Genomic DNA, 25,095 nt, shown 5'->3' on the forward strand with positions numbered 1-25,095 from the left:
AAGTTAACCTAAGAGCTGTTTGATGTTTTAATAAATGTTTTAATAAATTCATATTCAGCAATTCAAACCTAAAGCTAAAGGTGATCTAAAAAGCCATTGCGTATAACAGACAGTTGCACCCACTGTAGTATACTTACAAAAATCTGTAATGTATACCATACATTTTTCTAATCTTCTTGTGCATTATTGGTTATTCCTTTAGTGACAAATTAAAAGTAGAGATTTCAGCATAAATAGAATTCTATCTGATCTATATTTCAGAATTTATGGGTAAAATTATTATATGTCCAAGGAACAGTACATACTTTGGTAAGGTGCTTGTTATAAGGGTCTGCAGACCACATTTATGGTGAAGATCTTTTGTTTTAGAGAGTCAGATTTCTAGAGCACAGGGTATAGCATACTTCTCTAGTAGCAAGAAAAATCACTCTGTAGTGGAAAGCAAAGCACACAGTTACCAGGAAGTTAGGGCAATATGAGTAGGGTGGAATATGCCATCAGTGGAAGAAAGAGTAAGTAACACTAGATCTGGTGATATGTCTCTTTCAGCCTCTATTTTTATAAATACGTATTTTCCTGGGCATGTTGATTTTCACATTGATTGCCTCTATTCCTTGTTCACAAGGAATGTATTATAGTATTGCTGGATACACAGTGTTATGATAGGGTTTGGTTTATATGTCATGGACTTTATGTAAAGTAAATAAATGCTTAATTTATGATATTTACGTTACTTTCTGGTCAAAGGGGGGAACAATGACTTTTGTTGAGTGTCTCTTGTTCATTATCTCACTGTAATTTGCTGCTTACATCTCTCTTTTGAGTAAATGGGGAAGAACTTAGCATGAATGCTCTTACGTCTTAAGACAATTGTCCATTTATTAAAGCTCTAAATTTAATTCCTTACTGTTGATAATATATGAAGTGAAAGACATCTGCGTTTTTCTACTCAAATCAGTTCTCAGTGAAAGTAAATTCATTATGAAAATCAACCACGCACGAACCTCATGGACCACTGTAAGATACAAAGCTGTTATTTAAGAGTAGTGGGTGATTGGCATTGGGCTAAAGACAAGCTACACTGTCTGTTGTTCATGACATGCTTCTAGAAGAAGCAATGTGGTAACAGTAGAGGATGGTGTGGGTCAATTGGCAGATATCACTGTGTTGCCAAAGACAAGTCTTTTATTTTAACCTGTTTTGAAGTGCCATTGTATGTAGACAGTTTTTCTGTTCCTTCATTATGTCATGTGTTGATAGAGGTTAACTATTGAATTACTAGCTCATTAGATTTTTAACATACCACTTTTGATATTCTCATTACTATATTTAGTTCATCTACTTAGCAACTTCACTGTGTAATTTTAATTTTATAATAATTTCCAAGATAATGACATTTAATGAATTAAAAATCAGCTGGCCAATGTTAGCATCTTATTTTTAAAAGTGCACAATCTAAAAGATTCTCATTCTGCTAGAAGAACATATTTAAAAGTATTGAGTCACCTAGAAACTTTAAAACAATTTTCCCTGCATATTTTTAGAATGACTTTTTAAAAGTCATTTTCAAAGCAAATTAAAAATGACAATATCAAATTGCATTCACTTATTCTGGCCTTACCTTTTTCAAGGATTATATCTAGCACGTTCTTCTCTTCTACTCTTAGACTGGTCTAAAAGAGATGGAGTTGTTTCTTGTAAAGCATTTATCTTTTCCATTCTGAGATAGTGGAAAATAGCAATTTCTTCATTCGTGTCTCTGCAGTTTCTTCTGCATGTTGTACATTTCCTTCAGAGAGAAAGAACCTTCCTTCAGGAGATTCAGAGTCCTCACTGCCCATATTCATTTGAAAGTGCTGTGTTTTTATTTCATTTAATTTGATCGTCTGTGAAATCAAATTACCTAACTTCTGAGTTTTGATTAAACAAGTTAATCTTCATGAGAGATGATAAACTTCATGTGAAAACAGGCTGCAACCAGTTTCTGTGTTCATTTAATCAGTTTAACAATTTGAAGGAAGAAATAATGAGCAATTGTGGGCGCAGTGTGTTTCAGCCAGGCGATGGTATCCCTTGTGGAACAGCTAGATATTTAGACAAAATGTGCAGGAAATTGAGAGATTGGAAGTCCAATACAGAAAAAGTTGTTGATGTTATATATCCATTATCTCTGTTCAGTTTTTGGTGTAGAGGTATTTTTTTTGGCGGGTGAAACCAAATGAACAACAGTTAACGCAGTTGCATGATGGTGTATGGTGCATGGGCATGAAATGCCTAACGACTGGGCATGTGCATGTATAGAATTTGTAGTTCTGAACAATTGCTCGGAGGAGAGGCTTCGGGGGGATGTCAGTTATGGATATATGTTGGCAAGCTTTGGATTTGTTGTTCTGATGGGATCTCGTTTTGTTTGATGTCTGTCAGTCTGCAGTATATTTACTTTTTATGATATCTTTGGCACAGTTGGCTGGTTACTTGAAAGCCAAGCAGATCTAAGAGAATTATTTCAAGGATTAACTTCTTTCAGCATAGGTTTTGATTTATTTAATGATTTAATTTTTATAGGTATTAGAAATTAGTCTCAGCTGTTTTCTTTCTTTGGATGATGAGGCCAAAGTAAAGGCCAAAGAAGAACATGTGAGTGATTTAAGGAGATACAGTCCTACTAAAACTTTAAAAAAAAGTGAATGTTTCCATAGCAACAGAAGAACTGCCATCAGACCTGAAATAGAATCCCATATGCTGTTTCTGGTTGTGGCTAGTGTTAGGTGAATTTAAGGAAATTTGAGGTGTCCTGCAATAGCTATGAACTAATCTGCCAGCTGGTTTAGATTTCATCTAGATTCTGATCTTGAGTTCTCCCCAAGTCTTGTTTTAAAGTCCCTGGTAACGTTTACTGTAGCAACTCTGGATATTGTGATATTCTTAGAGATGGCTAATCTTCTTTTAATTCTTTCTAATATTAAGTATGGTTTTTCTTCCATTTGCTTCCTGAGGTAAACAGCATCACTTTGGTCTCTTCATCTGAGAGTTTCTGCGTGTGCTTGACAGTCCTTACAGCCTGCCTTGACAGCAGGAAGGCTGCAGTTCCGCTGTATTCCTCTTGCAGGTCTAGGAAGTCTAGACGCGCAGAACCGGGCAGCGCGTCCTACAGCAAACCGCGGGTCTCTGGGGCATCGTTCGCTAGGCTAGCGATGTATCTGGCAGCACTGATGAGCTGCTGTAGTTGGTCACTGCAAGCAGGTTTTCCTAATGCCTCTATAACATCTTAAAAAGGGAGCGGGGGGGAAATTGCTGTTGCTGTAATTTTCATAAGTCCCATATTCTGCAAGATCCTCTCATCATCTCTGGGTTGTTAGTCTTTCTCAGAACAGATATGTGACTGTTAGCCATATTCCAGCATCAAAAAAATATGATTTTTCTTCCTTTGGTTACTCTTTTCTTTGTTGTTAAAGCAATATTGGGAGCCCTCTTCTTTTGGGCTTTGAGCATCCATCATATGGTGTAATGTAATCTACTAGGCTTATTTTTATGAGATGGTAGCTACTCAACTATATATGGAATTCAGGTGACCTTCGTATGCCCTGACAACTTAACACATCCTGAAACGACTGCATTTATTCTTCACGTGCAGCTCAGCTGTGACGTGCGTGTGCAGTAGAGAGAGGTCGCGCAGGGCTAAGGCCTCCTGTGGCTGTGGCCAGTTTTCAGGCCACTCTTGACGGTCGTCTGTCTTTAGGATGTGCTAGTGCTTGTGTTAGGAAGGACTGGACACCCCGGCATTGCCAGAAAGGGTGTTGGGCAAGAGCAGGCCACCCGCTTCCAAATGCCGTCTGGCTCCCAGCCTGCTCCCCGCCTCCGTTAGGCGCCGGAGAGCGGGCAGCTGCCTGGCGCGGTCGTCGCGCTTCCTGGGTTTCGGGCCATAGTTCAAAGCTCCGGAGGTGTGTTAGTCCCTGAGTTTTGATTCAAAGACCTGCTAACAGGCCGTAGAGCAGGGGAGCCGCCTTTCCTGAGGGGGTAAGGGTGTGGACCCTGAGAGAAATGAGCCTCGGTTGAGGTAAGTGGGGCTAGTGCAACTGGTTTTAAAATTTTTTCGAGTACCTGAAATCTTTGGCAAAATTAAAAAGATGCTGCGCTGTCACAAGGTGCAAGGGCACCCGCTCTGCTGCCTGCTGGGGAAGATGCTTGAAGTGTTGAGAATGAAACTGCAAACTCTCCAAGAAAAATATTCTTGTTATTTTAGCCTACAAAATCTTTAAAGTAAAAAATAAGTAAAAATATTTGTAGGAATAAATATTTAATGATATTACTGATGCTATGTAATGGAAATTAACAGAGGAAGTGAAGAAGTAATTTTGGGAGATTTCTCTGAATTGTGTGTGTTCATTCAAACTTCTTTTAGGTATACTCGTTCCATTTTACAGTCTTTTTCATCTGAACTAGGTAACAGAAATCATATGATCAGAAGACCCCAAATAGTTTTGTGTGTCCTCATTATATCCACCTATTTGTATCTTACAGTAAAAGAAAACAAAAAACATTTTTGTCCTTTTCCTATTAAAATAGTAGCAGCAAACATGAAGCTTAAAGTAATTGTCTGGGTTATCAAATACAAAAGAAATAGCAGATTTGTAATATTGACAAAGATATTTTCATTTTTTGCCTTCTGTACTGAAATATATGTCCTGAGGCACATGAACAATTAATCTTGCATGCTCTACATTGCATAATACCACTATTTATAATAGAAATAAACAGAGTAAGTTTCCCTGAAAACATGGATTACTTTGTGAACTTAAACTGTCGGAGTAAATTATAGATGATACCAGAGTGTGTTCTGGTCACAGATAAGAGAAGAGTGCTGTTTTGAAATGTTCTGTAACTGTCTTTATATGAAGTCCCACAACTGGTTCAGTACGACATAAATTTTGCTTTGTAGAGTGCACCGGGATGATGCTTAGGAGCAACAGGCAATGGTTCCATTTTGCTCCCTATTGTTTGTATGTCTGCATTTCACTGCAGACCTCTCAGTTGCAAGATTGGTTTTATGAATCATTCTTTGYGTAGAGTAAAAACGGCATGAAAATTTGGATTTACTCCTAAAAATTCATTTTAAATTTAGTTTCTTTAAAACTATGTTACCATATATGGGAACATTTAGAAAATATATGATGGATATAATTGGATATTATTGCAATGACTCTTTGTGTGAAGGATACTATGTAAAGTAAAAACTTCATGGTTCTGAATCCAGTGTTTTTCAGAATTACAGTATTTTGCAATAAGAGTGTTTGTCTTCTGACTGACAAATAATTGCTAGGAAATCTATCCCTTTGAAAAATTTCTGTCAGATCAAGAACCTATTTCTTACTTCCCATTTTTTTCCTTAGATTTTTTTCAAGCCTTTGGCAGCTAACAGTAGGCATTAAGATGTTGAAAAATAAAATGATGAAGTATGTTTAATTTCAGCTTTGGATTTTCAGGCATTAGATAATCATCATTAGTGTTGTAGATCATCTTAGCGGCTCAAGTGTTGTAATTTATACAAGCAGGCATGCAGGCCATGCAGTGCCTGGCAGAGCTGCTCCAGACTTCTAAGCTGTCTGTGATATCCAGACAGGGTTGACCTTAGTGTGCATTTTCAATAATTCTGCAGGCTGCTGTAACAGGTACGTGGTTGTATGCAATCTCAAGGGACCAGTCRAAGTGTCACACACAATTGCCCCCTGGCAGGAATGTTGTTGATTACTGGATTGTGTTAAGTGAGGGTCTCTCCACATCAAGAAATGATGCTGTCAAGCACTCCCACAACAAAAAACTCTCTCTTTGATAGTCAGCTTCATAGTCCTTTTGAACTTCTGGAGAGATGTAAAGAGTAACCCTGTATTCTAGGGAAGAGGTTTTACTGGGCTGCGAGTGAAATGCAGTGTAATTTATAATCAGGAGCTGTGTTACCTGCTTTGTGCAAGGATCTTATTCTCATTCCTGAAATAGCTAAATTAAGGCTTGGATGAGAGACATTTAAGACGGTGTTAAGTGCTGTTGAGGTTGGTGATAGCAATCCTTTAGGACGGCACCCGTCAGTCCTTTTGAAGGCATTGTCTGCTAGTTGATAGATAAAATTACCTCTGGCTTTAAAAATGCCACTGAATTTGTCTGTAGCATTGAAATGTTAACCCTGATACTTCAGCTTCATACCAACTTGTGAAATTAGTTTGATTTTAATTAAGATAAATTCCTATTTAGCACCTCTGCAGCACTCTGTGGAAAGTAAGTGCAGATACATTTTATTTCTTGTCCTGGAGAAATTACACTCTGCACTTCYTTTATACTTTCAAATTAATACTGGAATATTCACTTCTTATCTAGCAGTTCAGTATCTTGTGCTGCTGGGTGGGGATTTGGAGGGTAGAGGCTGAAGCTCTTGAACTTCTAAATATCCATAAATCATAGAATCATTCAAGTTGAAAAGGATCTCAGGAGGTCCAATTTCCCGCTTTAAGCAAAGTCAACACTGAATTCAGACCATGTTGTTTGGGGTTTTGTTGTTAAGGATTTTGAAAACCTTCAAGGATAGGTATTCTGCAATCTCTCTGGGCCCCTCTCCCAGTGCTTAATTACCCTCATAGCGATTTTTTTTCCCTTTATACAGTTGGAACATTCCTTGTTCCAATCTGTGACCATGGTCCCTTGTTCTTCTGCCGTGCATTATACCTGTCTGAGTAGAGACCCTGGCTCTGTCTTCTCGGTTACTTCCTTAGGGTAGTAGAAGGCTGCTATTAGGTCCCACCCAAGCCTTCTGTTCTCTCCTCTTCTGTATCCCTCAGCCTCTCCTTGTAGTTCATAAGCAACAGCCTGACCATCTCAGGGACCCTCCGCTGGACTCACTTGGGCTTATTGACATCTTTCTTGTATTGTGGGACCCAAAACTGGACAAGGTATCCAGATGCAGACTAACGAGCAGAATAAAGAGGAATAATCACTTGCCTCAATGAGCAGGAGCATTGCCAGCAGATACAGTGCAGTGCGCTGCTAGCTTTCATTGCTGCCAGGGCGCACACTGACTCAGGTTTAGCCTACTGGCCGGCAGGACCCCCCAGATCCTTCTTAGTAGAGCTGCTCCCCAGCTGGTCAGTCTCCAGGCTGTACCATTGCAGAGGTTTACTCCCAAGCGCGAGACTTTGCATTTGTCATTGCTGAATTTTATGAGGTTTCTGTTTGCCTATTTTTGCCTTTCTAGGTCCTGTCTGAATGGCGGTCCTGTCCCCAAGCATACTGATTGCACCCCCCACTCTGGTGTTGTCCACAGGTTTAATGAGGGTGCATCACAACTTCTCCTCCAGGCCTTTAATGCCTCCTGTTGCTTGCAATTCCAAGAAAAGCAAAGGGACTCAGGAGCTCAAGGCCTGATAGTTCGGGTTTGCCTACACTTAAAAATTAATACAGACTCCAGGCAATGTGAATTTCAGTGAAGCTGTTCTGGAATAACCATACACTGAACATACTCCAGAACACAAGTGCTTTATTCTTATAACCCTATCTATTCGTTCTGTTCTGGAAAAACTTACTGCATAGGAAAGACTGCAAATGAGATTTTTCATTTGATGACATAATTAGGAAATAATCCTTATTTTTTAAAGTTACGTCCTCTTCGGAAGTTTGTAAATGATTAGGAATCCTGATGCAGCATAGAATAGTCAGCTGTTTTAAATAGAGTTGGATACTTTTGATAAATTAATTTCCTTACCTAGCTGTTCTTTTTGTTTTCTTTTACAGTGGATTCCAGTCTTGCAAGACTTCAGAAATAAAGACACACTCTGGGGCTTTGTACCATATGAAAATGACAGATCTTCAACAGCAGATTCATTTCCGATTACACTTCACATTGGAGATTACAATATGGATGGCTACCCAGATGCTCTTGCTATACTAAAGAACACATCTGGAAGGTAGAGTATATATAAATCTATAAATAAAGACTATCAAATGGATATTCAAGCATCAGTCATACAAATTACTAATTTTAGAGTATCTTGCTCATCTTTGTCAAGTGAACAAGGTCTTTGATCCCTGCTAAATGTTTTTCTTTTAAAAAGCTATGCATTTAAATGGTATATTCAGAATGCATAATTATATAGGCTCAGACTGTGATTCCTGGTGGAGAATTGCCTAGAGGAGTATGAAGTACCATTTTGGGCTTCTCTTCTTGACCACAGGAGCTGATTCTCCCTTTCCCAACCAACCAGTGATTTTATATTGTCCAACTGTAATTGAATAAACTTTYCTCCTGAAAAAATATTAGCTTTAAACTGGGATAACAGTTCTGCATGGGACAATATAAGAAAAACTTCAGGAATGCACACAGGTTATTTGTGAATACCTACGATTTTTTCCTTACCTTGCATTTCTATAATATGGTATTTTCTCCTACTCATGAGATGCTGTGACACATGCTTTACCAGCTACTCAGTTTTTTTTAGTTAGCACTGAGTAGTGAATTCATTTTTTTTTGGTGCATGTAAAGTTTACCACAGGTATGCATATACTGTGTTCAAAGGCTCTCCTTGCCATTACTTCACTTTAGGTGTAGAAGTTTAAAATGTTTTATTCTGTATATTGTCCATGTCACAACTATTGGTTTCTTCTCTTTTCAGCTTTATTTTCCTTTTTTGTTTTCAATACTTTTCCTTCTTTTTTTTTTATTTGCAATTGTTCAGTTTTCTGTTTTTATCCAACTTTTTTCTTGCCTATGAAATAGGGTTTTTTTTCTTTCTTTTGAGTGCCTCCAACTCAGTTCTATTTATACTGCACTATTGAACTGTACCTTGATGAAATCCATTTCTTTTTCTGGTGACTGTACATTTCTTGGGTTCCTTGCTGTGTGAATACCCCATATGTTTGTTCTTTTCCTGATTTCATCTTGGTTTCAAGGTGTCTAGTGAAGATACTTTGTGGACTTTTCATTACCTTTCTTTGTTTTCTCCTTTTTATTCATTCATCTAGATATTTCATCTGCTTTCTTGTCATCAGAAGAAAATGGCAGCACCTGTCAGCGCTGCTACGTTTTGGTCTTGATGAGCTGGAATTTCTGAAAGTTTTTGAGCAGTCTTGCCAGTTACTTCCTTCTATGGAAGGTGAAGCAATCGGCCATTCAAAGATGAAATCTTGAGTTTTAGAAATGGTTATCTGATGTCACGTATGCTTAAGTGCTCAAAACATAACTCAGCCAGTTTGTTCTGTGACTTTCACAGGAATGGATGTCCAGTTCACATCCAGTAGCTGAGATTCACCTGGTATTAAGTGGTTCATAATCGTTCATGATTTACTGTAGCTGAGACAGTAAAATTAGGTTGTGCTCATGGATGTTTCTGGAAATCAATTTGGCCTTTTTGTCTTTGTGACTTCTAGCATATATTAAAAAGGGATGTTTGTGTCAATGGCAAAGAGTTTGTATTTTTGCAAGATACAGGGGAGGAGATTCTCTTTTAGGGAGCACCTGCAGTAAAGCCTATGGTGACTATGTCTGAAGACAGTTCTTCCAACTTTAGCTTATTAAATTTGCTGTCTTAATCTCACTGCATCTCTACAATCACTGACCTACTCAAAATCTGTTATCTAGGTCGCAGCCAGGAATTACGCATGCTGTCACTGGAATAGATGCCATAGTGTTCAACAACTTAGAAGGGAAATAAACATTTCATAGTGTAATTTTTCTCCTCCTTTTCTTCATGGTTTGTCTTCCCTGCACTTTGTCTTGCCCCAGCCTGGTGTTAGGCAGGGGAGGGCATGTATACTATTATACATCAAGGTGTATTATACATCACGTAACAGGTGACTGGATTAGGCGCAGGCCTGTGCTGTGCTGTTCTGCACATACTGCTTGGCCACAGGATGAACTTAGCCTGCTAATCATAAAGGAGAAGCCCGTAAGGCAGCTCCTACGTTGCCCTGGTTATTACGCCACCTTGTCTTTTTCTTGAACTGAAGCTGCATGTTCTCATGTGAACTTTTGCTTGGCAGTAAAAATGATGAATAGAATTGGTTTACTTCTAAGAAAATCCTTTAAGAGCTCTAAAGACCATAATGCTGGTGACCTGCAGAACGGGTAGGATCTGCACACCATGCCGAGGCTGGACTAGAGGTCAGTCTGATGCTGTGCAACTCGGGGTTCCCAACATCTGAAGGGACATGAGATTATCTGTGCTATTCCCTTTTTCCTTCTTATGTTATCTCCAATAAAAGGTATTTTAATCAATACCTTATGGAGTCTGAGTGCCTTTCTTACTGGGATCAATAATGAACAATTGCACAGTGTCCTACAGGGCAAAATAAGTCAAGTCTTTTATACCGGTTGATTTAGTGTCTGCTATCTGCCATCTCTGTGGTATTTCAAATGAACTTGGGTGCAAGTTCATGGTTGGAATTAATACTCAGTGAGGATAAGAACTGAAGAGCTCACTTTGGTGCTTAAAACAGTATATAGACAGAATTTAGATGCTTACATCCAAGAAATCAATCCAGATCCTCTAGTGGTTGCCAACACCTGAGTCAYTCATGGACATTCTGGGGTTAAGGAATTCTTTAGATACTGATACATACCCCAAAAAATGACCCAGTTTGGAGAGCTACATGTTTGCATTCTGCCTACGCGATGTTGTGATTCAGAGGCAAGGCGGTGAGCAGCTGAGCTCTGCCACTGCACCTCTGAGCTTTCGCAGAACTAGCCCAGCAGCCGCTTTTATTCAAATACAGCGGAGGAGAAGGAGGAGATGCTGCTGCTGCCCAGAACTTGCATAGGTGAAGCTGGAGCACTCAGGCCTTAAATGTCAGGCTTTTGTACTTGGTAGCCTCTTTTCTCTGCTGGAAGTTTGTTTGCATCTTCTGTTCAGCAGGCCTTGAATAAAGACTGTAAATAGTCTGGAGAGCAGACTAGAACCAAGGTCTTTCCTTTTCCACTGAAATACTATAACATCTAAATTACAAAATTGTTCTCTTTGTTTGTACTTAAGCCCACAAATCCTGTGTTTTCAGCTCTACTGTAGGCTGTCTTCTATGTCTGTATCCTGATGGCTAGGACACTTTAGGACTTTATTTATGAAGTCCATACACATAGGTGTATGGACTTCAGATTTTTTTTTTTTAAGTGATTTTATCCTTCAAAATTATTAGGGGCCTCTCTCCTCTGGTTGGTATATAATTATGACAATGTAATAATATCTAAAGGCTTTATATGGTTTATAAATACTTACTCCTAAAAAAGCCTAGAAAGTTACCTACCTCTTGTTGCAATGAATTACTGTGATACATGTGTTTTAATTCTCCTTACTTCTGAAATTGTTTGTTCAATTGGATGTGTTTTAAACTTATTTGGAAGCTTGATTTCAAAGTTATACGTAGCCAGTCATAAGGCCTGAAAGTGCTGCCATATGATTTGACAGGCTGTAAAAGGGGAATTCAGAGAGCTGAAGAAGTCTAGGGGGGCAGGGGGGAAAAGAGGATCTAAACTAAGAGTTAAGAAATACATTGCATGTTAACGCTGTATTTTTCTAGTATTATTTGTAGAAAAGTAATGTAAACAGACTCCTAGTACTTTTGGATGGGAATGAAAATCACATTTTTAGCACCTACTTTCAAATGTCACTTTCACAGTAATATTAAATCATTGTTTCTGAGAGACTTAAGCAAATACTTCTCTTTAAAATCTGTAACTGGGTCATAGAGTCCAGAGAATTAAAACAGTGTGGAAATTAAATTAAAAGCCCTTCTTAGATTAGAGCAAATAAAAATGAAAACCTTATTTAACTGATTTTAAGCACTTCTGGATCAAGCTATTTATTTCCTTCTCTGAAGCTTTTCATACTACATCTATAGATCTAATTTCAGTGATTGATTACTGTGATTAGATGACAAAAGCATTTTTGTGCACTCTTGGCCTCAATCTGTGCTAAAGGCTAGGAAGTCTAGCTTCTAATTGCTATCTCTAACTTAAAGGAGGCAGAAAGCATTTTATTCATCTGAAAATATACTGATCTATGATAATGGAAGAATACAATTAAAATCAATTATATGCTTTTAACATAATGTTGGAAATGTTCTCAGATCAAGTTTTTAAAACTCCCTACAAGACACTGAAGTAGATTATTTTAAGAATGACTTTGGTCTACTGTCCTTTCAGGTGAATAAGTTAGAGAAATGATGAATTATATTCTTATATAATATATTCTTATAACTGCATTAATACCAGACTGTTTAATCTCCTGCCATGTCCTGTTAATTTTGATTAAAAGCTTGAAATATACTGAGAGCATGGATGAATTCCTTATTAACAACAACAACCACAAAAGGAATCTCACTTGTACTTGCAAGTGTGGTGGGTTTGAATCCAGACTATAAATACTAATAAGTGAAGACACTAAATTCTCAGTGTATTCCTACATGTGTATCTACCTATTATGAATTCTTTTAACTTCTGACTTAAGTCAAAACCTGCATATTAGAATGCCAGTCCACAGATTTTTCTTCTGGCTACATAAGTATATGAATTTTTCTTCCCTCTAGTTATGACTGAATTAGAAATTTTGTAAGTATGTAGAATAATAATAGCTAAAGGAATTTTATCAGTAGTTAGTTTTTGGTTCATCTCTGCTTACTATCTTATCTAAATGTATTCATTTTTCGCACTTTGGTTTTAAGTAGACGGTGGTAACATTGAAAAGTGTAAGTACTGCATATGAGTCTATACACTTTTTGCCTATCTTTTTGCCACCTGTTCGGATGAAATAAGTTTTGCTTAACCACTTCTTTTCCAGATTAGATGCCAGTAATTGCCATCTGGTATTGCAAACGTAATCTAAGGAAGTATGTTTTCAGTGAGGTTTTTGTTCAGAACGAATGCTTAGACTAGTCAAATAAAGTAACAGTATACTTTGAAATATAGTACCTTTCTGACACTGGTGACAAGCGACAGTAAAGACTGAAAGTTGGAGCTCAACAAGAACTGAATATGAGCAACAGAATGAAAAACTTGGAGTATAATATACTTTGAGAAAATACCAGTTTTCATGGTATTCACACTTAGTTTTAAAATAATATATATGTTTTAATCCTTTGCACAGCTCCACTTGAAATTATTTTTATTTGGCAGAATTATTTCTTCCTAAGTCATTGTTACTCGTGATTTGTCATAAGGCAGGTTGGATAAAGGGCTTCTTTAAAATTTTAGGACTGAGAAGCAACCTCTGATTGAGCAAATCTAAAAGACAGAGGCCAATTCAATGATCCTGAATGTCTGCAGCGAGATACTAGTCATTTAGCTGTTCCAGCAGTCACTGTAAATTAAATGACAGAAAACTGACAGAATATAAGATGTATGAAATTAAGCAGTAAATATTTAATTCTAATCACAAAGCAGTATGTTAAAATAAAACTCAGGTAAATATATCTTCACTGTTTCTTTGGCTTTAAGCTTTGCTTGTAGCAATGCAGCCTTATAAGTTTAGCTTTGCTGCACATACAGCCTACGGTCAGAAGGTTCCAGGCCAGGAAATAACTCTACACTTTCTTGAGCGTTACTAAGAAGTTCCTTGGGATAAAGTCGTGCAGATGGCACGCAGATGAGTGCCACTGTGTGCGGATCGGTGCGAGTACTGCAATACTGATAGTGCCATGCGTGGCACGTTGCGGGTGACGTGCTGCTCTGCGTCCCGAGTTCTTTTGCCTCGTGGACTTGCATCGCTCAGCCTCTTCTCGCTATTTCAGCTAAATTGTTTTATATCGACTGCCACACATTTGTGTAACACGTGAACATTGATTTAATCTGTTATCAYTGTAATGTAGCCTGTCTTCATGCGTTTTCCGAGAACCTTCCAGGGACACGGTTTTGCCGTTTTTAAGGCTATCTGTGTAGATTTTCATTGTTACAGGTAGATTTGTTTGGATGGTGTGAACCTTCACAACGTCGTTCAAAATCATAGGAAGGTCACAGACTTGCTGTTGGTAATTGTAGGATGAAGCAGAAATAAAACATGGAGGTGGATATTCTGATTCTGGTGACACATGTGAGTTAAAGCCATAAATAATGTAAGGACTCAACTGGCAGCTTGTAGGCCAAATCCAAACCTCTGGAGTGTTTTCCCTGAAGGAAGCGAAGGGCCAACGAGGCCAAGGGCGGATAGCTTCTCCTTCTGCAGCAGCGAGGCTCCGGGCCGCGGCGCCGCAGCCTGCCCCGGAGCGAGGCGCTCCCCCCCGCCGAGGGGTGCCCGCCGGGGGGACACCTCTCGCGGAGCCCCCGCAGCGGTGGCCAGAGGCATGCAATGCCCCAAAGCTGCCAAGGCTTGCTCTGCACCTCCAGATGTCTTCGGTGTCTGTTTTCCATTAGTTTTCCTTGTTCATGTAAGCAAAGTCTGAAATCTTTTACTAATATTTTATTCCAGTGTTTGGTTTGGTTTTTATTTTGTATCAAGTCAAGTGGGAATCGCTTGACTGCGCACATGGAAAGACTAAGTTTTTGCGCCCAGACAGCCAGTCAGGATAGCTGCAGTTTTCAGTGCAACTTGAACGTAGCTCACCTTAAAAACAAGGTGGCATTTTAAAACACTAAAGCTGCTTATATACAGGTATGTCTGGAAGGCTACAAGTACCTTGTATTTTATGTGCATGTATTTTGGGGGTAAACCTGAAGACCGATCCCCAYCCCCCAAATTAGCACTTTTTCCCTCTATTTAGAAGTTGCGGTGTGAGTGCCTTTTTTTTTTTTTTAAGCTATTTAATTATTCAGAAATTATTTCCGAGTGTTGCAGATAAGGACATGGTTATGAATATGTATAAATTATCTTGTATATCAACAAATAATGGTCTGAATACATGAGGAAAAAAGTCATGTTTACTCATTTTGAGTCAAAGAGAAGGAGGAAATCTTTGCACATGAGTAAATGTAGTAGTAGAAACATGTTTTCAGCAGAAACAACTGATATTTCAACAGTGTTAGCTGACTAATGCTAACAAATTAGCAAATTAACCAATTCACATGCTAACATCAGGATATATCTTTCAAAATTTTGAATAAGCTAGCAAGATTAGGCCAGGAATGTGAGAAAATGAAGAATTGCATATGAATAACTAGAGAGTTGAAGACAAGGTTGTAAGTTAGTTTCTTACTATAAATACTGTTCATTTTTAAAAGGGGGAACAGGACGATGGTGGGGGACACACCTGCGTTATCCTCTCAGGCTACAGCACTTGTTTCAAAGCCMCATGCCTAATAAGATCCTGATGCTCCTAATTGTGCTTTCCAAAGATGCTTTTAGAGGAAATGAAAGGAATTGAGTGCTGTACAGAATTTAAAATAATTCAAAGCCATCAATAAAATACATGCCAGGGAATTACTTCTGGAACTGGGAGGAGAAAAGGCTCCGCTTTAAATTATAAAGCTAATGCAGCCAGCATGTGAGCTGGAAGAACAAAGCTACGTGCTTCCCGCCCRGTGCTGCATTTGTGTAAGTTCCACTTCGAAACTCTTCTCTAAAAAGAGCTTAATATTGCAGTTCAAGCTTAAACCTTGTTTCAGCTCATATTTCTCACCAATAGTAATAGTTTTCTTTCACTTTAGGAATTCATTATTTTTATGTTTGCTACCCTGCAAATTCTTGATTTTGTTATTGTAAGGAATAACACTGACTCTTAAGCAGCTTTTAAACTTTATATGACTTTTCACGGTGGTGAAGTTAAACCTATGTGTATGTGTTTGTAGGTATGGTTAACATTTATAGCACAACTTTTGAGCTGTTAATTTTACAGGCAAGTTTGTATTGCTGTTTCAGAAAGGACTCTCTGGATACCAATCAGTATTAGTATGAAATGAAGTTTCCCGGTGAAATGACTTTTCCAAGCAGATGGTGCACGCTAGCAGACTTCCAGCCCTGTTCTCGTTAGGGGTTCTGCAGAACTCTGCTGCTCTGTCACAGCAGACGCTACCTCCGTCAATTTATTTTATTTTATTTTATTTTATTTTATTTTATTTTATTTTATTTTATTTTTCCCCCCTTCCCTCTACCAGATAGCTCTCCTATTGTACGCTTCTCAGTCTTCAGCATCTATTTAGGGCTTAGTGTTGGGTTTGTTTTGTGTTTTTTTTTCTTGTTGCCTGTCTTGTGTTTCTTTTGTTGATGCAGAAGGGTGAAGAAAAGTGGTGTTTACCACTTTTATTAGTATCTCCCTCTTTTCTCATGATGCAGTTGATGTTATGCTATTGTTTGTCCATTCTGTGATGTTTTGAAAGTCAATAAATGCACGCTACCAAGGAAAGGAAATTAAAAAATTACTGTAGTAAATAATCTTCTTGTGTCTAACCATCCATAAGGCTTATAGTTTAGACTTGAATTGTAATTTTTATGTACAGTATAATGTGAACTTGAAAATCAAGTGTTTTGTAAATAATTAGCATGTAGTCTTTTCTAGCTATTAAAAAAAATGAAATTAAAGAAAGCATCTGTCTAAAATTTCCTCCAAGTTTAAAAAAAAATGCAAGTGGTGTATGACATGATGAAGAAGAGAAATTGAAACAATGTGCTTAGCTCAAATTGTCACCTTACCTCGTAGTTGTTTAATGATACTAGTATAATACATAAAATACATAAATTGAATGGGAACATTTAATAATTTTGAGTTATGGTTATATGTTCTCAGATTTTGATAATAAAATGTCTTAAATATTGTAGATTGCTTAATTTGCTTTTGGCTGGACATTAATTCAATATATTGCTGCTTCTAACAGTGAAACAGTAAAAGTGGGTCGTTATAAAACTTTCAATCAAATATAGAACATAGGAGGAAAATAAAGGCCTCATTTGTATATTTTGCACAGAAGCTCAAGAAGTGTGATTATAAGGTTTTGAAGGAAGTGTCAAAACATCCCTTTTTACTTTTGACGCGTTTTACACAGAGCAAACTCCTACCTTATTTCTCCACTATCGCCTCGGCAGTGGAAAGGCAAACTGATTTACTGGAGCGTCAGAAAGGGGGGTTTTCTCGGGTAGTGTTGTGCCCTTCTCCAACTCTTTCTCAGATGGATGCAGCAGAAGTATGAATAGCGTGGGATACAGTTCTTATTAGCAGCAAATTATCTGAGATATACCACAGAAACATAGACCTAAACCCAGAAGCTTTCCTCAAGAGAAATGCTGGAGTCACTTCAGTGCGTGTGTGGTGGTGGCGGCGGGGGKACTCCATCCTGGAAGCCTCAGAGGCCGTAAAGATACGGAAAAACAGCTTGTTGTTACCCTGCGCAAGGCCGGTGTGTTCAAGGTCGTGATGCAGAAGGGCGCTGATGGTTGCCGCTGGTCCCGACGCRCTTCGGCAGCGCCAGGAGCGGGGCTGCGCGCGCGGGCTCCCCGGCCGGCCCGGGAAGCGAGGGCAGACGCGGGCCGTCCTCGCCGCGGCAGCCGTGAGTCCGAGCGCGCTCCCAGCTCAGCAGCGGAGACCTGCCAAGGCGTCCGACTCCCCATCGGTGAAGTCCGGAAGGTTTTCAGGGTTCTGGTGAGAGGGGAGATTGTACGGTTTCAGGGACGATGTGTGATGCGAGGAGCCCTCAAGCTGTGCAGCTGCATCCTGTGCCACTCGTCTGGGTCTCCCACTGACCCGCAGGCGCCTATTAATTACCTTCTTTAGAAGGGGGATTTTTGCTACGTTAGAGCTGGTGCTCGGTTGGTTTCTTGTTTCAGTAGCAGAGCCTTTCTCCCTGTCTCTGTTTGTTATACGTCGGCAAACATGTAATTTGGTTTGTCGTGTCTTATTTTTGCTGCAGTGGTAGATATTTTTTTGCTTTGAAACAGTGGAAAAACATACTGATCAAGATTTGGTTTAACCTTAAATTTGTGCAAGAAAAAAATCGTGTAAGAGAATTTATTAATGGAGATTATGTGGGGAGAGATTGTCATAAAATAATGAAAATGCACTGTCACTTTTTAGGTAGTATTTAAGCTGAGGCACCATGGAGGGATTAAGAAAATGGCAGATAAATGCACTTGTCCCAGAATAAAGTAAGAATATGTTGTGTCTTTTGAGTAGATGGTTAATGAAATGATTCCTGCTGATTTGGACCCATTTATTTAGCGTATTCATTGGTTTAAATCAAGCGTTACATACTGGCTGTAATTCTGCCTGCAAAGTTAATGTAAGTGCTCATGGATTTAAAGTATCTGGTGGCTGCTAGCTTTGTTTATATGATACTTAACTTCAGTAGGCTCAAATTATTTATTACAATATTTTTGTAATGCCTATTACTTAGACCTCTTAAAGGGAATAATGTTATCTGTTGTTTTACATGTATGTTTTACAGCAATCAGCAAGCATTTTTACTAGAAAATGTCCCATGCAATAACGTGAGCTGCAAGAGTGTACGTCGTATGTTTAAAGTTTATTGGGAGCTCTCGGATCTAAATCAAATCAAGGACGCGGTGGTAGCAACCTTCTTTGACATATACGAAGATGTAAGTTCAGCTTTTTCCTGCAGTAAGCAGCCTCTCTCTTGCTGTGGCYGGGGGCTGCTGCCAGTGCAGGAGCAGCGGTGCGCGGCCACCTTGCAGCAGCGCCGGCCGCAGCGCGCGGGGCAGGTGGTGCCGGCACCTGGGGGATTCCTGGTCGTGCACGAGAGGCTTCCTGGGAGGTGGCAGCCGGCAGCAGCACGTCCCGCGTGGGAAGCAAAGCGTGGCCACCTTCGTTCGCCCCTCCTGAGCTGCCCTCTTCAGCAAGGAATTGGACCTGGTGCGTTGTCCCGTTTAGCCGCGGGTGGAGCGCTCTGTCGGAAATGGCCATAGATTACTATCCCTTGAAAGGTAGTCGGATTAGTAGTAGAGGTGCGAGCTTTGCCACACACGCTATTTTCTTTAATCTAGGAGAATTTGTTTGCTGGATTTAGATGTTATTTAGAGTAAACCTGCATTCTAATTTTTTTTCCTCTTTCTCTCCCTCAGGGCATCTTGGATATCATTGTATTAAGCAAAGGCTTCAATAAAGACTTCACTATACATACATTAAAAAATAACTTTGAAGCAGATGCCTATTTTGTTAAAGTTATTGGTAAGTGATCACCATAAAATCAAGTCAAAATAGGACTTTGAGAGGAATGTGAATATTTGACTTTCTATGCATGATAACACCATAATATTCTGTGTATGATAATGCTAGAAAAGAAAAAACATAGCAAGGAAAACATTAGGGATTGCAGAAGTCTGCAACATTATGCAACATGTCTGTTTTCAAAGTCATTTTTGTTTTCAAAGCTTTTTCTGGAGTTTTATTTTAGTGTACTTACTTAAATTCAAAGTAATTCTGCCAACTATTTTCAATATTCTAGCTGTTTTTAATGTCAGTTTTGACCACCAGGTCTTTTTAAATAAGTGTTCATTGTCTCTGGGTGTTTTTGACTTTACAAGAAGGCGTGGAGTCTTTCACTGTCAACTAGAGGCAATTTAAATCTTTCCTTTCATGCTGGAGCTTTCCTTCCCCCCGTCAGCATCCTAGCAAAACTCCAAAGACAGATGTTAGGTCTCAAAAACTCATCTCTCAGCTGGCTTCTGAAGGAAAAATGAGAATTATCAAGTGTCTAAAAATGTGAGCTACAAGGAAAGAGCAATGGAACTGAGTTATTCAGCCTAAAAGAGAAATGTAAGGAAGATCCAAGTCCTCAGGACACGATGAGTTTCTGCAAAGATGGAGGACGTGTTTTGCATGTCCGTGCAGGATAGGAAAGAAAGTAACAAAGTTAAATTACACAGGGTAAATAGTAAGAATAATATCTTAAATGATGGATTATGAAGTACTAACGTAAATTTTCTGGGGAAGCTGCAGAGTTACCAATGTTAGAAATTCTTACAAATAGGTTAAGAAATGATGTAGTATTTGTAATTATTTTTGAGAGAAAGGGTTGAACTAGATGATCTCTTGAGGTCCCTTCAAACCCTGATATGATTCTGTGAATCTTCTGTACAACATATTATGTGAGGAGATAAATGCAGATAATGTTGTCAATATAAAAATGCTATTATATCTATGTGTACCTGTCTTTCAACTTTTACATTTTTGATTTTTCATGTTTGATAATATTTGGGTTTGGAGGAAGATTAGCTCATTAATCGCTAATCAGAGAAAAATATAATCATGCTTACACACACGCTATGATTATACCAAAAGAAACCAGAAGAAATTTCAGCAATATGGACTTGAATGAAAATGTTTTGTTTGTCCACAATGGCTGCCTTTTTCTCTTGCCTATTTTCAGAAAGAGAGGCAAGAAACAACAGCCAAGTGCACTTGCTTTCATCTGCACCGTGAGTGGTTGCAGTATTTTCTTTCTGGCAGAGACTTCTGTCAGTTCCCAATACGTCTGTCATCTCAAGCCCACTTACTGTGATTCTTGTCCTAATCATCTGGAAATGTCATCTAGTGCAAAACAGGCTGGTTTCATTTCAGTGCCCTTTTGCGTGCTGCGTATTTTGCTTATTCTCCATGATCTGTTCCCAGAGCCAGTTTGTTTCCATGTGTGAGTCAGTTTGTTGTTTGCAGCCCTAAAACACCGCATGGCACAAAACACATCTTACCATAAAAGCTTGTAATGGCAATTAATATGGCACGGGTGTGGGAATCAATTAGAGCCTTGGTTTACAARGCTAGAGTTAGATTTCGATATTTGTGATTGAGAGTAATTAGGCCTTGAACTTGCCCTACCGTGTTCTGACAGACTGCAAAGGTATTGAACTTGAGAGCTCTTTGCCTGTCTATCTTCCTTGAGTTTGAGAGGTAATAACTCTAAGTGAGCTCATGAGGAAAAAAATAAACAAGAACAACTGGATGTTCACCTTGGAAAAATTGTATTTGCTTTCATGTTAGTTATATGCACGTAATCCTTCTTACACTGATACTGTGCACGTTGTAACAGAACTGCAGCTGCTACTGGGGGCTGGTGCATTTATTACTTTCTCCTTAGTCAGGGCTTTATTCTTACCTTAATAGACTGTAATAGTGTGTCATGCTGATGGAAGCCTCCTTTTAAATAATTCTGTTATTGTATTTGGGTAGTGTAATTCACATGAGCATGCTGAAAACCTTCTAGAAAAAAACCTATACTTTACAAAGCTGTATTAGAGTGATAATTGTGTGATATATTGATAGGGAAAGGAGCAATTTGCAACATGTTTTTTCATTCACTCAGTATACATATAACTTAAAAATCAGAGCAAACTTTTTTTTGGCACCCTTTCAGGGTTTGAGTATTTTTACATATATAGAAGCCCCAGAAAATGGGAATTAATGAGTGGTCTAAAAACATTTTTTACTGTAATAAGGGGGAGAGCATTTCTAACAAAAAATGCTTTCTGCCAGTTGGTGTGTCATTAAATGCATTGCCATTTATTTGGCATATGGACAATGAGAGCAGTTTTGCTCATTACAACTAATGTCAAATGTACTTGATCAGAATATTTGTTCCAGTACTGAAATGGAGCAGTAAATTGCAGTGTGCGGTTCTGCATTAAAATGGGAAGAGTCTATGTCCAGTGGCATGTACACCTGTCTAATGTATAAAATATAGTTTGTAGCTCAAAAATTCTATCTGTAGATACCAACATAGTCTTCAAATTGTGCTTTGTCACCCCTTTATCTTACCTGTCCAGATATTTTTGATCCTTTTTTGGACTTTATAAAAATAGTAGATTTTTCTGTATTTGGAAGTCTCAACATTTTTAAATTGTAAACAAAAATGAGAACAGGGAATCATGGCGATTATTAAGATTTGCACAGAAAACGTTAGCAACGTTCCTTCACTGGAAGAGTGCTACCTGTGACTCGAGTAGGGAGCGACCTCTGCTGAGAATATTGCCCTGCCAACATCCTCCGTGCACCGCTGGGTACCTGAACCTCCGTGGACTCTTACAAGAGCCTTTGCAGCAGTGGCTTTAGCAGCTGCCGGGTGAGCTGCCGCGGCCTGGCCCGGCACTCAGCCCTCGGCCGCAGCGCTGGCACCTCGTGCCGCGGTGATGTCCATTTGTCACTGTTGCTCTATAAAGCCTGCTTTCCCAAGTTGGGGTTTTTTCCCTGCTTGTGGCTTTCACTGGGGCTGCTGCTCAACCCGACGGTTGGCATTCGATGTCTGAGTGTTGTAAGACATTGCATCAGAATGACACGTTAGTATTTTTTGCCCCCCCCCCCCTTTTTTAGGCATTTTAGTACTGATGTTTTAATTTTAACATTTAATGTGACAGGGTGTTCTGGGTTATGGAATAGATGGTTTTCATTGTCCCTCATTTAGCTGATTACAAATAAGCATTTAACAGATTTCTGTAATGTAACTGGTTTTTCAAACTAAGTTTTAAAACATGTAATTAAACAACTGTTATAGGCAGTATGTGTTAAGCACCATTATACACATCTGCTTATAATACTTTAGAATTTGTAGAATAAATAGATAATGGGATTTTTTCACAGTTTATTACAACTTTTAAAAATTGCTTTAAATCAACTTTTAGAACTATAACTTATATATAAGAAAAAGCCATTACTAACCTTTTTACCAATTAAAACAGTGAAGTTGAATCTCTACCAAGTATTTATTCATTGATAGAAATGAAGGATAATGAATAAAGTGTGGTGCACTATTTCTAACATATGTTTTCATTTGGATTTTTTTAACTGGCAAATCTCCCCTTTTGAAGCTGGTTAACCAAATAGGTGTGATAAAACAGCGAGTAGCTGATTGTTTTCAACAAAACAGTATACTTCAAAGACATTAGGAATTCTTTTATACATTAACATAAGTCATATAGCAGTAATTTTTGTATGTATTTTAATGGCTACGTGACACTTAATAAACTTGAATAGATTTCAGAGGTAGTACTTGAAAAATGGCTTGTTAATGTAAACACTGTAAACTAAATTTTTGTTTTTCCACAGTTCTCAGTGGCCTCTGTTCTAATGACTGCCCTCGGAAAATAACAGTAAGTATAACTATAACTTCACATTGCTATTTAGCTTCAAAGCAGGCTGGGGCCCAATTATACTGAGAGCTGTCCATGTAACTGAGACAGCTCCTCCTGGAGGAACGTGTCGCCCAAACCAGGCACGGCCCCGTTCGGCGCAGTCTGAAGCCCCAATCGTCTTCTAGCTGCCTGCTCAGAGATGAAACCAATGGACTGATCCCGCAGCAACATCTTGTACCTAGCATCACAGGGGCCGCGATGCACCAGCTACTAGAAGGACCTGTGTAAACCCACCAGAGCGCCCACTGCCCAGCCGGCCACGTCTGCTCTGGGCCGTCGCAAAGGCCAGGCCAAACCAGTGTGGCGGATTCAGCCACAGGCTGCCGGGTCACCGCTTCTGGGCGGCCCAGAGCACACAGCAATGCACAGGAGGTGGGTGCAGGAAGGGAAAGGGAGAGGGACTTAATTCTGATGATTCTGCAGATTAACCACATATAAATGTGGTTATTGGAATTATCTCCAGATCCCTCGGCCCACCCACCAAGCCATCAGTTAACAACTTACTCTGTTCACAGTAAAAGTTGGCCTAAAAGAAGAATTTAGAGAAATCAAAACTAGTAATTGCACTTCAGCTCTGCTACCGTATGAAATTTCATTTTGATTTGGAAATGCAAAAACTGTTTCAAATGGGACCAACTTTTTCTTCAAGCCTATTTTAAGACATAAGGTTTCATTTTTGATATTATAAGCAGGTTTGATGATATTATTAGCTTAACTGGAAAACTAAAGAGAAGGTTTCAAAGGAAAAAAAGTAAACCTTCACAACAGATGCTGGTGAGCACTTCATTATCAAAATCATTGAAATATTACTGCCTTCTCTGTAAGTGAGACTGTCAGAAAGTGTCAGGATGTATGTTTGTCAGAATACAGCCAGTTGGCAAAAAAAAAAAAAATCCAAAATTTCACCTCATTTATTCATCTTTCACGGATCTGCATTAACATCGTCTTTGCTGTCTCCTTACCTTCCATTCTGGCCATTATTATGTTCCCGGCTTTGATCTTGCATCTCATCATCACTTCTATGGTTTACAAATTACCATTTTTCTGAAGTATAGTGTGAAATGTGTCATCATCTCTTCTTTTTAGTGTCATTTCTGCAACTGATGTGAAAGATCTTTTTCTGGATTGGATGCCCTCATATCAACATGGAAAAATAAAACTTTCTTGAAAATCTTTTCTTCTAACTGCTTCCCTTCCCCTCCCACCATACGAGATACTTGTGGGGGGTTTGTTGTTGTTTCCTTCCCTCAATCTTCCTTACGTAAATTTGTTATGGTTCATTGCTCAGTAATCCACAACTCCCTTTGATTCCCCCCCCYGCCCATAATCGTACTTTGGTTAAACATGTTTTCTCCCTCAAAAGAAATTATTTAGAATAGATATTGCCATTTGACAAGAAGTTCTTTATTCAATCACTTTCATTAAATAAAACAGTGCTAAATAATGGTAACACAGGTTTGAATTTTTGTATGTATTTTCAGATTCAAAAAGGCCATAAAAACAGTACAGTCTCAGCAAATACTGAATGATTTCTACTTTTTTAAAACAGGCAGTTACAGCTTCTTTGAATTTTTAGTTTTTTCTTATAACTCCTTAGGAAACCTTAAACCTTTGCAGTGGGACTGAAAAGTGTCGCTTTCTTCCTGAGTAACAATTAATTTCATGCCTGACAAAAAGAAAGTAAATTTCCCTTTATCCGTCAAAACTGAATCAGCGGATCCGCTACCCAGGTGCGACGGGCTCTGCCAGAGCGCTGCAGGAGAGCAGGATGCTAAAGGCATGAGAGCTCTGGACGCGTGAAGGACAGGGCCAGAAAGTTTGGTTCGACTCTGAATTGCAAACCCGCTGTTGTGGTATGGCCTTGAAATAAACTTGAAATCACTTTTAAAGACACTTTAGATTGGTTTAGATCGGTTCCCCTAATATCTTAAATACACCTTTTTTAAGAGTTGAACATCTGTCTGTTGTGTGTTGGTTTTTTTTGTTGGTTTTTTTGTTTTTTTTTTTTTGGAGATAGAGAGAGAGCAAGTGAGCCTTGGGGCTCTTCATAGTCTTTGTTTTCTCCTTC

The 25,095-nt window shown here is 38.8% G+C and overlaps 1 protein-coding gene across 7 annotated transcripts in view; it reads left to right on the plus strand.

Moving 5' to 3' along the window:
- Positions 1-25,095, plus strand: part of ITFG1 (integrin alpha FG-GAP repeat containing 1) — a 108,012-nt gene that overhangs the window by 58,080 nt on the left and 24,837 nt on the right. For all 7 annotated transcript variants that reach the window (XR_003252540.1, XR_003252541.1, XR_003252545.1 and 4 more), the window contains exons 10-13: positions 7,777-7,949; positions 18,335-18,485; positions 18,969-19,074; positions 22,942-22,985. Coding sequence is in view for 2 of the 7 variants with exons in the window: in XM_026060076.1 (XP_025915861.1) it covers positions 7,777-7,949; positions 18,335-18,485; positions 18,969-19,074; positions 22,942-22,985 (474 nt within the window). In the remaining 5 variants the exon portion in view is untranslated. The remainder of the gene's footprint in view (positions 1-7,776; positions 7,950-18,334; positions 18,486-18,968; positions 19,075-22,941; positions 22,986-25,095) is intronic.

The sequence above is a fragment of the Apteryx rowi genome, unplaced genomic scaffold (assembly GCF_003343035.1).
Source record: "Apteryx rowi isolate R43461 unplaced genomic scaffold, aptRow1 scaffold_1, whole genome shotgun sequence".
Taxonomy (NCBI): domain Eukaryota; kingdom Metazoa; phylum Chordata; class Aves; order Apterygiformes; family Apterygidae; genus Apteryx; species Apteryx rowi.